Raw genomic sequence first — 15,714 nt, forward strand, 5'->3', positions numbered from 1 at the left:
TGTCCAAAGGATAGTACATCCCATCTAAATCCTTGAAGAAAGGATAAGATATCATTTCACATGCAAGACTACAAACAGGATTGCATGTAATGAGCAGAACTTGATGTTTGGACTGAACACTAAGTGTTGCCAGCTTACAGTTAAGTATAGGGTGGACCTGCAAAAACTGTATGTTCAATCCATGTTATTTTCCCTTTGCATTTTATCTCAGGTTTTAAAAAGTAATCATATGAAGCATGAAGTGATTTAAACTTTCAAGCATAACAGTACAGCAATACAACAAGCACATAGCAAAGAACACGTTTATATTTATCTTACATGTATGAGTTAGCATACATTACATATGCATCTGTGAAGGAAAACAAGGGTTTGTTGCCACTTTTTTAAAAAGACATTTATATATCATGAAGCTTATATATTTCACCAATATTTGGCAATTCTAAATGGGTTACATATTCTATTTCTATCGATAAAATTAAAATACATAGAGAGTTAAATAAAGAGTAATTCCACTTTTTCACACAAGAAAAACTGAAAGGTAATCACCTCACAAGAATGCACAAACTATTATAAAAATCATGTAAAATTAGTTTTATAACTTGAATGTTCACTGATTATGTAGAAGCCAGAAAACATTCTTTTGAACTCACAGTCCTATTTTTTTTTAGAACATATGAAAATTTTCTCTGGAACCCAGAGTGGGATAGGGCCTGGGACCTGAGGAACCCATAGCAGGATGGAGCCCATCAAATGGTTCATATGATCTGCTGTTGTCGTGGCGGGGGGTTGAGAGTTGGGGGGTGATTTTTTATTTTTTTATTTTCCCATTTTGTTCTATCGTTCTTTATGAATTTATTTGATTCATTTTGTTAGCTTTTATTGTTGTTTTTTGTTTTAAATATAGTTTTACATTCTGTAAGCCACCTCGAGTCGCCATAGGCAAATAGGCAGTAATATAAATTCAATTAATAATAATAATAATAATAATAATGATGATGATGATGATGATGAAGGAAATAATTTAAATGGCATTTAATAGTATTTACTTCAGTGTTTTAGAAAGCAAAATTAATAAAAAACATTATTAGGAAATATTACCAATAGTCAGCTTTTTTGGTTTTTGAAAATACATTCCACATGTACTATAAATACAGAAAAATGAAAACTTCTATTTTTTTTATTCCTATTAACTATTAAACACATATACAAAAACTCTTAGTTTTATGTAACCTAAATCCACTAAATTAAAAAATAGTTAAAATAGAAAGCTTATTATAATGTACCAATATGCAGAAAATAATAGTTGTTATAAAATCTATCTTTCTATGGGTGTGTAGCTATCCATGTGAGTTACCAAATTCATTCATTTCTACATGCATAGCCTTTTCTATTTCATAATTTAAATGCTGCTAGCTTTTCAGAGCATTTCACAGCAAAATATTTTGTAAAAGTTGTAAACTTTTTATATAAAGGGCATACAGTATTGACATTAGTATTACTTCATTACACCTTTTTATGTATACTTTGTTGTAAAGCAAAGTATATAAAATGTAATTTACATCCTGCACCTCTTCCACATCTTGTAAGCATACTCCAATTTTGCTTTACCTCTAATAAGAGGTATAACATCAAAAACAAAAGTCAAAAATAACAAATTTAACATCAGAGACACAGAACAGTGGCTTGAGTGTGACAAGTTTTGATTCTATTAAGTAAAACAAAAAATATTCTGCAAATTTCTTCCTAAAGTCTATTAAGAAAAGAAAACTTCCACTGATTTTTAAAGATTTTTTTAAAAATCTAGTTTCTATGTTTCAGAAACACTTAAACATGATGCAAGATAAAGGCAAAAAAAGTGGTGTCCTAAATCCTGAAAGACATTTAAAATGAAAAATTTAAATAACAAACTATTTAAAAGCAAGAAATTTTTTCTAAAAAAGCAAGGGGAAAATAGATTTAAACTCACCTCCATTGTAAATTCTCACTCAGTAACAGTTTACTAAACCAACATTAAAAGGAGTCATAAAAAAACAGGATGTTAAGGGGCTTATGTTTCCTGGCAGACTGAGACTATCTGGCATATTGGAACAAGTTGATTGGCCCACCCGAACTGAAGCATCATCACCATCTGCATTCTGCACCTTGCATGTGTTACTCAACAGGAAAACAAACAGGATAAAGGATGGAAGAAGGAAGAACAAAGTATGTATATGTAGTGCACTGATTATCAAAAGTTTCTTCATGTAAGACGTCAATCATATTAACAGAGACCAGTATTTAAGGCAGAGACCAGTATTTCTTTGTATCACAGAAATTGCATTTAGATAAATGACTCCCTGCCTATTTTTCTGCAGCTGCTTCTCAGGAAGCAGAGCTGTGAAGGCTCTGGAATGCTACCTACAGATCTTCTCGCAGTAAACCAAAAAGAAATAAATAGACTATACAGGTAGAAATATCAATTCCTAAAACAAATAAGTAAAATATACCATAATAAAAATATCCATGCATTTCAGTACATTTGGGAGAGTTTCAGCAGACTATGTTGTAATACAGTATTTATATTCAAAACATGATGGCTGATAAACCATATTAATGTGCATTGGGTGCATTTCTTTTATTTTTTTCTTTTTCTTCCCCATTTCTGAAACCTCAATTTCAAGACTGATTGCCAATTCTAAAGTTATATATGTAGCTATTACTGGTATATAGGAATTGCCTCTATTTTGAACTTGAATTTTCCTGTGTTGCTTTTTTAGCATGGACAACACTTCAACATCTAACATTCTAGCATCTGTCCAGAGTACATCTGAACTTCTGTAGATCCATAATGCCCTAATACTTCTGGAGTTTTTTAAAAAAAGAAATTCCTATCCCTCATCTACAACAAGAACAGGAAAGGTTTTGGGTTGGTTTTCATTTCATGGCACATGTACTTCCTAGGATATCTGGCAGTGTAATATCTCACCACTTTATAACTCAATCTCAACTGAAATCATATAGACTTTCTCTTTGGCCCATTAATAACTAATTTGGTTCTGTATGACTAGCTTTCTAGTCATTAGGCAAAAACCCTAACAGCAATAAATACAATGCTACATACCAGTCAATCATTAGCACTTCCTCAAGAGAAAGATATTACAGTGTAAGGGATGGCACCAAAGCATTAGGAGAACAAAGCTGTTTGTTCCCTATACCAAACTTAGCATGGAGAAGGCAGTCCATCACTACATATAAGAGTCTCCTGCACGTGAAGTATACCATATAAGGTAAAATGTAGTTTGTAGTTGTGATGGATATAATGGTTTAGTTTTTGGAAGTGTAAGTGGTTGCACGATTCTAAATAATGCTCAGTTTTAATCATTTTGAATTGAACCAAGTCTATCATTCTTGGAATAACTGAAATAGATCTCATGAGTTTTCAGATAAAACTAACTGTATTCTTTTTCCAGCAAGCTTTAATATTTCTGGTATCTAATGGTATTAAGAGAACATGTAAGGGCATAGTAAGATTTCTATAGGCTATCCTGTAATACTACTACTTTTATTATTTACATAATGCCAGTTTTGTCTTTGCCTGGGTAATATTGAGATGCACTGTACTGCAGAATTCCAATTCTTCTCAGAATTAGATTCTAAAATCTGGTTTAAACAGACTTGCCTTCTATATTAAGGTGCTTTGGGTGGAATTGTTGCAAATATGTCTTATCTACAATGCTTTACATCCACTGTACAATATATAAATATTTTTCCATTGTTTGTCCATTTATAATAGTGAGAAAGAACTGATGTCTTTCAGATTTCCTCTCCCTGATTTACATAAAAGACTGCTAGACGAGATCATACAGAAATTTAGGGTACAGAATCTTGATGCATGTCCCTGATATCTATCTGATTTTACTCTAACAGATGGCTGGAATAGGACAAATGTGCGTATCACAAGAGGAAAATGCTGTTGATGAGTTTCCATCTGATCTGATCTATCATCTATACCAGGGGTGTCAAACTCAAGGCCTGCAGGATACTTAAATCTAGCCTGCGGGGGCGGCCTGGAAATATCAAGGGACCAGTCCACAATACCTCTGGCAGCTAAAACAGGCAGTGTATGCCCCCTCCACCTCATTTTCACCGTCCATGGTCTCCTGCAGCACTCTGCAGGCCAAAACCATGCAGAAAACAGGCCGAAAAATGGGCTGAAAAATGGGACTAAAAACGGGCCCAAAATGGGCCGAAAACAGCCCCCAAAAGGCCCCAAAACAGGCCACACAGCCCATTTTCAGTCAGCAGAGTGCTGGAGGCCATGGAGGACGAAAACAAAGCACAGGGGGCCCACATGTGGACTCCCCATGCCCTGTTTTGGCCCCGCCACCGGCCCCCAGGGGAGAACTACAATGCTGATCCGGCTCTTGAAGAAATCCAGTTTGACACCCCTGATCTATACTAAATATGCTAAATAAGACTATAGCTGCAGATTTGCACTGAGTTTATTTATTGCAGTGCAAAGTGGCCTGGAATACCTTCTATTACCTAAGGCTGTTTTGCCAACTATATCATTTGTCAGAGACATATCACTTGTCTTGATTTTTAGCCTAGAATGATTTGATGCTGATTTTCTGTGGTGGAAAAAAAGCTGAGAAGCAGAACTTCTTTTAGCTGTGATGCCAGGGCAAAAAATCTAGATAGAAATTCCTCCACTCAAATATTTTAGCACTACTTTATTCTTAATCTTTCTACTGCAATTCTGTTCTGATTATGTACAGAAATATATTGTACAGATATGACAAACACTGAACAAGTATTTACATCAAGTGCCCAAAAGACACTTGAAAATTATGTAGCCCTCTAACTGCACACGTTATATAGTACAATCCAGCGACACTATTGGATTTGGTCTTTTTAATAAACTGCTGGAAGATGACTCATTTTAATTCAATCTGCCTAGCTTAATATCCCATGAAATAGATATCACAATCAAGGTATGAGAGTCCCTTTAAAAAGACAGATACTCTTTGGTACTCTCTCTTAGATAAATTTATCCACCAATTATGATCAGCTTGGATCAAAAGAAATAAAAGATAGAGCTTCTCTAGGGTGATATTTTCTTTTTAAATAACCAAACCATGTATGTCATAGCTTAGTTAGCTTTTTGCTTACCACCCAGCAAATTTCTGTAATGATAAAAAGAATGATAAAAAGAACTTTACAAACACATACACTTTTCCAGTCACCCCAAAGGCTATTGTATAGGGCAGTGATGGCTAACCTTTTCAACATGACATGCTGAAAGTGCGCGTGCATGTGCCTGCACCCATGATGCAATGCACACATGACACCCCGTCCCTGCACGAGATGCCCTGCATGCGCACCGCACGCCTCTGCGCATGTGACCTCTGCACACTGCGTGCCTCTGCGCATGCACGCAAGACCCCCCAGGCGCCCCGCCCTCTGTGCATACATCTCCCCTGCACATGCGTGGCAGATACCCGACAATCAGCTGGCTCTTCCGGGCGATCTCTGGCATGCTGGCAGAAATGGCTCTGCTTGCCACTTCCGGCATGCATGCCATAGGTTCGCCATCACAGGTATAGGGTATGCTACGGGTCACTAGGCAGCACCAATCATAATCATAATCAAAGATATGACTGGAGGGTGCGACCGCATTACTATCTCAGTATCTCTCTCTCTCTCTCCCTCTCTCTCATTTTTGTTCTCCTTTCTCTATTCTTATTCCTTTGATGTCATTTCTTTTTAGTGTGTAAGCTTGGAAGGCAGAACAGACTTTTCCTTGATTTGCAAGCTACACTGGGAGCTCCTCCAAGCAAAGTGCTGGCATGGTTTGAATAAATTCCAGTTTCCAGCTGGCATATTTATAAATCTATTCCTACTAATACTTTTATTGTCATCTCTCCACATCCCAAATTCCAATTATTTTGGCTCATTTTTACAGCATTGCTACAGCCCTAAATATTTAGGGGATGACTCTAGATAAGGCCTTAATAGGTAAGCAGCACTGTACCAACTCTAAACTGAAGGTCACTTCCTCAGGATATTAATAAGCTCTAACTGGGTGCTAAATCAAGGGTTTTTAAGAGAACAGCTTTAGCTCTTTGCTACTCAGCAGGTGAATACACCTGCCCACTCTGTTATAAATCAGCACATGCTGCGATGTTGCTCTGAATGAAGCTAGCAGAATTATTACTGGATAACTAAAACCTATCCCTCTAGATAAGATCTATCATCTAGCTGGCATTGCTCCACCTGCTGTTATAGAGAAGCAGCAACATATACAGAGAGGCTTAAATCATCAATATCTAGACAACACCCTCCCCATGGCCTAAAAACCAGTTCATCAGAGGTTAAAATCTAGGAGAGGCTTCTTTAGATCGACTGTGCATGGATACACCAACATCCAGAGACACTCTGAACAAATAGGGCTAATCCTATTCTACTTCTGCTCTTTATGATTGTGGTGACATGCAGACAACAACACATATGTATACCTGTCCTTTGTGGATCTTGTGGCAGTGCAAAAGAACACAATGTTGCTAGTTTCTAGACAAGATCTGCTTAATTTGTACATATTTTAATACTGTATTTTATGTTTTAAATTTTGTGTGGTATAGTATGCCTTAATTGACATGAATAAATCAATAAACAAACAAATAAATAAAATCTTTGTACTTTTACTGGGCAGGTCAGTACACTTGTAAAAAAAAAGCAACCACCCATTCTTATTTTCTAAAAATTCCTAGGGTCAGCCTTGGAAATAAATATGATGCTTTGCTTTCTTAATAACAACTTCCATTCATTTGATTATACTCTTCAATGTAAACAGTCAGGCATGGAAGATAGCCTTGAGGCACCAAAGAGAACATCTATAGGCACACTGGCACTCCATATATAGCATGATCCTTGACATAAATAATTTTAAATCAATTTCTTAAACCACTGGCTACTAAATAAACAACTGCCTGTGTTGGTCCAAAATGTAAGACATATAGTTTTGTTAATAATTGCCAATAGTTGAGCTCACACACTGGGCTAAAATAAAACCAAACAAATGTATGAATGAAATAAATGGAATGCTTAGTAAATGAAATAAACATTTATGATCCAGAGTAGAGAAGGAACAATGATGTATGAGATCTCCTTGATTATTTAATGTATTTATGGATTCTTATATAATAAACACTTATGGTGACAATACAGATTATATATGTTCGAAAAAATGTATCTTTTCATGTAGATGCTGTACTGCTGCTAGCCAAGAATCCTTATGATTTATACCAAACATTACATACACAGTATAATAAAGCAAGTATAGATCTAAAAATCAATGTATCAGAATATCAAGGTTTGAAAGTAAAAATACAGTGAATATTCAAGTTATGCACAAATGATGAAAAATTAAATGTATTTGTACAATACTTTTATGGATTACTGTATCTTTAGATACACATCTTTATACTAGAACATTTACTAAAGATGAAAAAAATGAAGAACTGATAATATGGTTAGATCACAGAAAATAAATGAGGAACAAATTGCAAATATATCTATGAAGGAAGGAAAAATGGGTTTAGAAGATAGAAAAGACCAAGAAAATAATGGTTAGAGGGAGATGACAGAGAGAAGTGACAAGTTTAAAGAAGAAAAGGCATCATATAAAGCAGAGTACAGATATGTTTGCAAGAATAGAAAGCAATGGGGAAACAGAGATCACAGAAGATGTAATGAATGGGGTTGATAACTAAATTTAGTTAATTTTTTTTCCTTCAGAAGGGAAAGGGCAGGCATTGCATGAGTGAGATTACCAATACAGATTCTAAGATGAAGACTTTGTATATAGCAAATGTACAGATGAAACTACAAATAAAAAATTCTGCAACTAATGAAAAGCTTACTAAAGGAATTTTGGATATGATAGAAACAACACTTTTATGAATGAACATGTACTTTGGTCATGGAGGACTTTGTCCAAAGTGATGCATTAAAATATGTTTAATAGCAGAACCTTTGACAGGAAAGCCACACACACACACATAAAACATATAGGATACCCTAAATCAGGGGTTGCCAACCTTTTGGACCTCAGGGAGCACGAAACTCATAATTTTAAATCCCGTGGATCAGAGACTCTGGGAAAATCCCCCCAAAAAAGTCTGCAGGAAAATTCCTCACCCCATTTTCCTACCGATCGATCATTCTTTATTGGGGATCTCAGGATACCGTCTCCAGCTCTGTTCTCAGGAGGAGGGGGAGGAGAGGGAGAGGGAGAGGGAGAGGGAGAGGGAGAGAGAGAGAGAGAGAGAGAGAGAGAGAGAGACTTTTGGCTTCATGCAAGGAAAGCAGCAGAAGCAGCAAAAGTCTTTCTTTCTCTCCCCCAAACTCTGCCAGAAATGAGTCTTTGTGAGACTTGTTGCACCGGCGCAACCTCTTGGAGCAGGATGCCTTGCAGGGTCCCAAAGACTCATTTCTGGCAAAGTTTGGGGGAGAGAAAGACTTTTGCTGCTTTCCTTCCATGCAGCCAAAAGCAGAAGAAAGGAGTGGAAAGAAGCAGCCCGGTGGCCAGGCCAGGCGAGTGGGGCAAGTCCCCCCCCCTGCCCTTTCCCCACTCTCCTCACTACCTCGTGTTGCTTGCAATGCAAGCGAAGCAAGCCTTGTGTTCTCACACAGCCTGGATTAATTGCTTTGGGGGGTGCTTTGGGGGTGACATTTCTCTGCGGACCACCAAAATTTTCTTGCAGACCAGAAGTGGTCCCAGGCCCACTGGTTGGCGACCACTGTCCTAAATGACCATATATCCCACTTTGTTTAATTTGGTCAACTCAAGACAGTTAACACACATAATAATCCTTCCTCCTATTTTCCCCATAGCAACTTTTTGAAATGGGTTGGGCTGCAAAAGCATGACTGGCTCGAAGTCACCAAGCCAGCTTTCATGCCTAAGGGAGGTCTAGAACTCATAATCTTCTGATTCCTAGGAGAACCTAAACTATATCAAACTGGCTCTCAGTTCCCCAACATGAAAAGAGCTATCACTAAATTACTCATAAGGTCAAAACTGGTTATATTTACACAACAGGCTTATCCAATAAAACTTTACTAAACTAACTCAGGTGCATAACATACCACACCATTATCAAACAGCACAGGCTAGATTTTCACAATATACAGAGGCTTCAGTGTGGTGCGCTAGAGACATATGAAAAAAAGCAAGTGAATATACAAGGTGAAGGTTAACTTTTTTTCTCCAATCCAAGTACCTTACTAGCTTTCTAGCAGAAACCACACTAGGATACTTTCTGCTGTGAGGCTAATACCAGTCAAGAGCAGCCTGGGCATTGTGGGGTAAGTATTCTCAGCTCCAAGACAAGCATTCCAATGCAACACACAGTTCTCCAGAACCTCAGATCTATCATATCTTTCCTAACTTGTCCTTCCACCCGAGTTCTTTGTAGGGAAGCTTAATACGTTTAAGCTTGATTGCAAAAAAACAGAACATTGTTCAAACAATGCAACAGCAGGGTGGCATAAATTACTGTTTTAAATAGAGAAAATGTAGGATTGATCCGTGTGAACAGTTTATAGACGTGCAGATAAAAATCATGAGATTAATACCGGGCTATTGACAGCCTCGCCTGTGTAAAACAAGAGACAGGGAGGTTTCTTGTTCGCAGCCACCCCATCCCGGCTTCTGCATACCCCGATTCATTCTTTTGCAGAGATTTTACCGCCACCCCATTCCTCCACCCTCCTCCCCCGACGCACCACAGGTAGACATGCAGCCGCCTCCCATCCCATTTCCTCACCTCCAGGCGAAGGGTGGCGCCGCATGCCCGAAGAAACTCGCGGATATTGCTCAGGCACTCGCTCTCGGTGCGCGGCTCCGGATAAACCTGCAAGAGGAGAAGGCGAAGGAGCTCATGTCAGATCGGGCTTGGGCTCCAACAGCGGGAAAGCGCTCGAGAGAAGCCACCCCGGACTTACCTTCCGGGACAAACTCTGCCCTGTAGTCCCATTCACTCCCCTGCTTCTCCCGTCTTGGGCTTCCCTTGAAAGCGGCGTTTGATTTGCTGTGCCCGTGACGGGAGAGGTGAACCGGGAAGTAAACACGAAAGCAGGAAATGGCGTGTGAAGAAGACGAGGGAAGTCTCTGTCCACCCACCCCGGGTCATTTTCCCTGCTGCCTCCCTCCCTGTCCCTAGCCAATAGTTGCTTCCCATCCTGAGGACCACTTGGTCCAAATAACAAAACAAAAAGAGCGCGCCTAACGAGTGCCGCCCCCAAACACACACCCCGGGGAAAAAAGGCAAATTTGCTCGCACATCTTTTTTTTCAGCCGCTGGGGAAAACAATAATATCAACGTGCCTACTGTCCCTGTCCTATTGTTTTATTTTTCTTATATGTATCCATTTCATGTATTCATAACTATTGTTTATACTTATACCTGTTATCTTATAATCGCTTGACTAAATAAATAAACAAACAAATAAAATGGAAGTAGTTCATTGTTCTTTCTCCAGAGCTGCTCCCCTTTCCTCAAAAGTTTCTGCATTTTTAACCTCCTCACGTCATTGCCTTCACCTTATCCCCATGAGTGAAATAGCTTTAAGACATCCCAAATGGAACTAAAGTTAAAAGTAAAATTTATCTCCTTATCTCAAAGGCATCCAAAAGCACTATCTACTAAACGGAAATTAAGTGGACTGGCAATGATTGGAAATAGAAGCAATAAAGGCAGGGCAGGAATTGGCAAATGTCATGCCACCATAATTTTGTTGCTTCAAAGATGAACAGAAAACGCTATACCTCAAGAGTAGGGAAATGTCTGTAGTAGAGTTCCATATATTATAAAAACTTTTTTTTAAAGAAAAGGTTAAGAGCACATTACAGGCTTCCATAATACTGGGTCATTTGAAGCAAAAATTGTGTGATATACTGTATTTTTCAAAATATGTTTTTCCAGATGTGCTCAAGAGAGTTGGCAATCATTAAATCTTGAACTACATCATAAAACATAATAGCAAAACAAATCAGAAACAAAACCCCTTAGTTAACCAAGAATAACCTGTCCTACCCAATTTTAATACATGAAAAAACACAAATATTCTCAAGCTGACTGGCAAAACTGGAGCTACCTGTAAAAAGACTTTGTGCAATAATCTGAACCCTGTTCTTTAGAAGAGCAGAACAGATTCCTCAACCCCCAAAAAGGATGATGGTTGTATCTGATGAAGCATCCACATTGTGCACCTTTAACAGAAAAGTAGAGAATATTGTAGCTCTGTGCTCCCCACCCCCAAGCTTTTGGGTGCCAGGGATCAATTCTGTGGAGAGAGGGGTTGTTGTTTTTTTGTGGACAGGAGGCATGGTTTTGCCCCGTTTGCCTCTATGGTTGCCTGCACCCTGTGCATGCACGGATGGGGCTTGGCTTGTTTGCATAGCCGGTTTCTGGTGTGTCACAGCCTGGTGCTTGTCCATAGCCTAGGGTTGGGGACCAGGTACCAACGTTTTGATGGGAACTGCTCATTTATTGTACTAAGGCAGTACTGAAAAAACATCACTATATAGTTCTTAGCAGAAATGTGTCAAATAGTTTTGGATCTATGAATATGCATCTAATCCTACAGCAAGACTCCCAAGGCACAATGTACTAACTTGAGAGCCCACAGAAGGTTTCAGAGAAATGAAGTCTTGGATCTTTATGTTAAGTTTCCAAACGTTGTCAGCCATGGTCAATACAGGTAATAGTAAGGAGTGATGGAAAGTCTATATACCACTAATATAGGGAAGATCTTAATTATCTCTGTACCATAAAGCCTTAGAGCTAAGACCATGGTAACAATTAATTACATCTTACACCTTACATCTAGACAGTTTTTCAGTGCTCATCTATCTCTGATTTACAGGAAAATTCAGTCTGGATTTTTCAGTCTTGATTCCGAAACTCAGAATTTCTCAGTACTTGTAGCAATTGATAATTAACTCTAATGAATAACTTCACTTGGAATGTATAAGGAAAAATATTTTAAAAGTTCAAAAATGTGCCACATATTGTCCCTGTAGAAATATTTTAATATATATGTGATCACCAACTTTTTTTTAAACTGCTTAAAAAATGAATTGATGAATAAATTCCATGAAAGTGTCAATAAGAGACTAAATTAGAAGCCTTACAATAGAAAAGCAAATTTTGAATTTTTTCCTTTTACAGGATAGATTCTTCTCATTGATTATTTAAACTATAGACACAAAAGGGTAGAAGTTAATAGCCATCATTCAATAGTAACAGGTGGCCTCATACTTGCATTCATTCATGATTAATGCTGGCAATCAATTACTGTTCTTTGGTACCCATATTAAACAGAAATGCTTTATTGAAAAAAGAAGCTGCATAGACAATCATTTCACCATGCATGTTGGCCTTATTTGTGATAAAATGCAATCACTGAGCAAGACAATATAGGCTGCTAAGCTAAAAGATGAGTAACTTATTGCAAAGTGGTTTTTAATAAATGAGAACATTTGTGGCTCAGGGTTGAAATGAGGGATTCTTGGTGCTTTCTGAGCTTGGTTTTCTTGCTAACACTGATGATGTTACCTACTTTGGGTAATAAAATGTCTGCAAGAAAACAACTAAGTTCAGAGAGCATCAAGGACCCCTCAGAGTGGTTTTTATATGTGCCAGCAACTTAAAAGGACCAAAAATAATTTTGTAGTATTAACAACCACTGTCTTCCAAATATACATTAGTGAACAGACCAGCTATCAATAGGAACATCATTTATCAGAAAATAAGGCGACCTTTCCCATTTGCTTTATGGAAGCAAATAATTATTTTTTATCTTAACTTTTTTTGTGGGAAGGTAGTTCTTAAATTATGGCTGCCTATCTTTTGAGTAAATGCAATACACGTTTCAGTTATTTAAAATCATTCTCTTCTAATGTTGATGTCTCTGTCTCTTTCCACACACATACATGGTTCACACTGAATGAAGAGGAATAGTCTTAAGCTGCATATAAACAATATGATATAGGTAATGTATATAAATAAAAAAATTCCTTGTTATATATAGTATCTTGTGGAGTCAAATTACTATCTGTTCAGGGTCACATGCAGCCCAGGGCTTTGGACTTATCTAGTTTAAACAGATTCTGCTGAATATCTGAATTACAACTTTCACAAAATATGACATCAGAATTAGTTGCCACTTTTTAGTTGATTTGCCTTTGCATTTCATGTCTTTGACATCAACAAATTCATGCTAGGTTCATGCTAAGATACAACTTGTCCAGTGGTGGGATTCAAAAATGTTTACTACCAGTTCTGAGGACGTGGTTTGGTGGGGCGTGGTTTGGTGAGGCGTGGCTTGGTGGGCCTGGCAGGGGAAGGATACTGTAAAATCTCCAGTCAGAGGTGGTATTTGCCGGTTCTCCAAACTACTCAAAATTTCCACTACCAGTTCTCTAGAACTGGTTAGAACCTGCTGAATGCCACCTCTGAACTTGTGGGTACAAACCAAATTAAACTACATTATGGTTAAGTGTGATATATTGATCCAACATGGATTTGAATCTTTTCCTCCATAGCAATTTAAAAAAAAAACTTATTTCAAACCTTACTTATCAGACAATATATCTACTTCCAACCTCTTATTTATATTTCCAAGATTTGTTACCCATCTTGTGATTCCAGATCTACAATTGATTATACAGTTTATATAATATATATATATATGTATATACATATACATATATATATATATATATATATATATATATACATATACATATACATATACATATACATATACATATACATATACATATACATATACATACATACATACATACATACATACATACATATATATATATATATATATATATATATATATATATGTAAGTTTGTATCAATTCAGAAAATATTGAGGAAAGTTTCAAGTCGAAATAGGTTTCTTTTGAGACATAATACGTTTAAAATAATGGAACACAGAAACAGAAATGTAAGTCAGGAACTTGAAGATTCATAATTGGATAATAGGCGAAAATTCCTGAATAGAGCTGAATGTTTCTTTATCTGCCCAACCACCAGAATTCTCAGCACGTAGCTGGTAGGAACAACCATGCAATTTGTTAAGTTCATTCAACAGAGAAAGAAGAAAATGGAAAAACTATCTAGACATAAAAAGCATGTTCTTGATTCCCCAACCCTAATGTGGTACTACAGACTTACGCAATTTTCTGATGCCAGATAATTCAAGAAACTGATAATAATACAGTTGTATCTATTTTGTTTGGATTCTGGCACTGCATTATCACTTCCTAATGCTTGTTTGTTTTCAAAGGTTTTTTTAAAATCTTGGTTTTAAAAACAGGCAATACAGAGAAGCAGAAGTCAACAACTATTTTAGGCATTGGTTGATCACGCAATTTCACTGCTTGCCAAACCTTCAAAATAAATACATCAATGGCATTGGCTGAATCTTGCAACCATATCATTACCTAAGATGGATCTTACATAATTCCAAGTGTTCTTGCCTGAGTTCTCATGAAATGGAGTGTATGCAGGGGTGGGATGCTATCGATTCTGCCCGGCTCTATAAAACCGGTAGCTCTGAAGAGCAGCAGACACAGAACCGGTTCTGTGTCTGCTGCTGTTTGGCCCACTTGCCTGCCCAGGCTCTTACCTGACCTTTATTTCCTGATTTTTCAACCTCAGCTGCTTTGCGCAGCAAAGCTGAGGTTGAAAAAGCAGTAAAAAAGTGGTTTTTCAAACACTACGCACCCACGCACAGCGCTTATCAGCTGTCCGGGCAGCATAGCTTTAGGTGTAGTACATGCGCGCACAGCAAGCATGCGTGCGCAAAACATAATCACCGAAACGGTAGTAACACTGGTTGAATCCCACCCCGAGTGTATGTATGCTGATAAATCATGCCATTTTACAAGGCTGGGATAATTTCATTTATTCTTTATTTAATGTTGGCATTAGAGCATCACATCAGCATCATGCTGCCAAACTTTACAATTAGACAAAGCAGAAGCAGCCAAAGGGAATGTAAGATGGCAGGAAGGAGCCCAGTGATGAAACTGAGAGGTTTGTGGTTAATTACAAGCCCAGCACACCAAAGACAACAAAAGCAGTTAAACTGAAAAGAGATGCTGTTCTTGAAGTTTTTCTCTTTTCAACTTTTTTATAATGCATGGGGGTTTTGTATATCTAGTTCATTTCCTAATAAAAATAGGAGGAAAGTATTAGTATTATACAGCCAGTTGCCAGCAAATTTCAGAAGTGTAATCTTGAGGCCATGGAAATCACAAAACAGAAATTGGGCAAAATGCCCCTGACCCTTTGACTGTCTACCTAAGCCATACTTTTTCACAAAACTCTTGAAAAAGCCACAGTAGTTCATAGATAAGACTAAGTCATAAACGATGACTGACATATTGCAGTTGATAATTATACATTGTGCTAAGCCAAAGTCACAGTATGCTTTAGTACAATAAGGAAATTTAGATGGTGGCTCTAAAATGATATGTGGTAGAGGTCAGCTAACAGGTGAAATGTTCTCAAAAGCTACAGTAGAACCGCAGCCTTTAAGAAGCAATTATCATTTTGCTATTCCCTGAACCACCAGGACAGCTGGTATACAATTTAATTTGATGTACATTTAGGAAATGTTTGTCTCACCAGCTTTCATAGAATTAAC

General features: G+C 37.5%; 1 protein-coding gene across 9 annotated transcripts in view; it reads right to left on the reverse strand.

The window, feature by feature from the left end:
* ARHGEF7 (Rho guanine nucleotide exchange factor 7) overlaps nt 1-15,714 on the reverse strand; it is a 102,242-nt gene that overhangs the window by 72,226 nt on the left and 14,302 nt on the right. For 6 of the 9 annotated variants that reach the window (XR_015749895.1, XM_026668889.2, XM_087967277.1 and 3 more), the window contains exon 2: nt 9,810-9,896. Coding sequence is in view for 6 of the 9 variants with exons in the window: in XM_026668889.2 (XP_026524674.1) it covers nt 9,810-9,896 (87 nt within the window). In the remaining 3 variants the exon portion in view is untranslated. Of the gene's footprint in view, nt 1-1,966; nt 1,988-9,809; nt 9,897-9,987; nt 10,085-15,714 lie in introns of those variants that run through there. The other 3 variants (XM_026668891.2, XM_087967280.1, XM_087967278.1) reach the window with 2 other exon arrangements.

Source organism: Notechis scutatus, chromosome 5 (genome assembly GCF_049901735.1).
Source record: "Notechis scutatus isolate UNSWTSFEM ecotype Mainland chromosome 5, rNotScu1.2, whole genome shotgun sequence".
Classification (NCBI taxonomy): Eukaryota; Metazoa; Chordata; class Lepidosauria; order Squamata; family Elapidae; genus Notechis; species Notechis scutatus.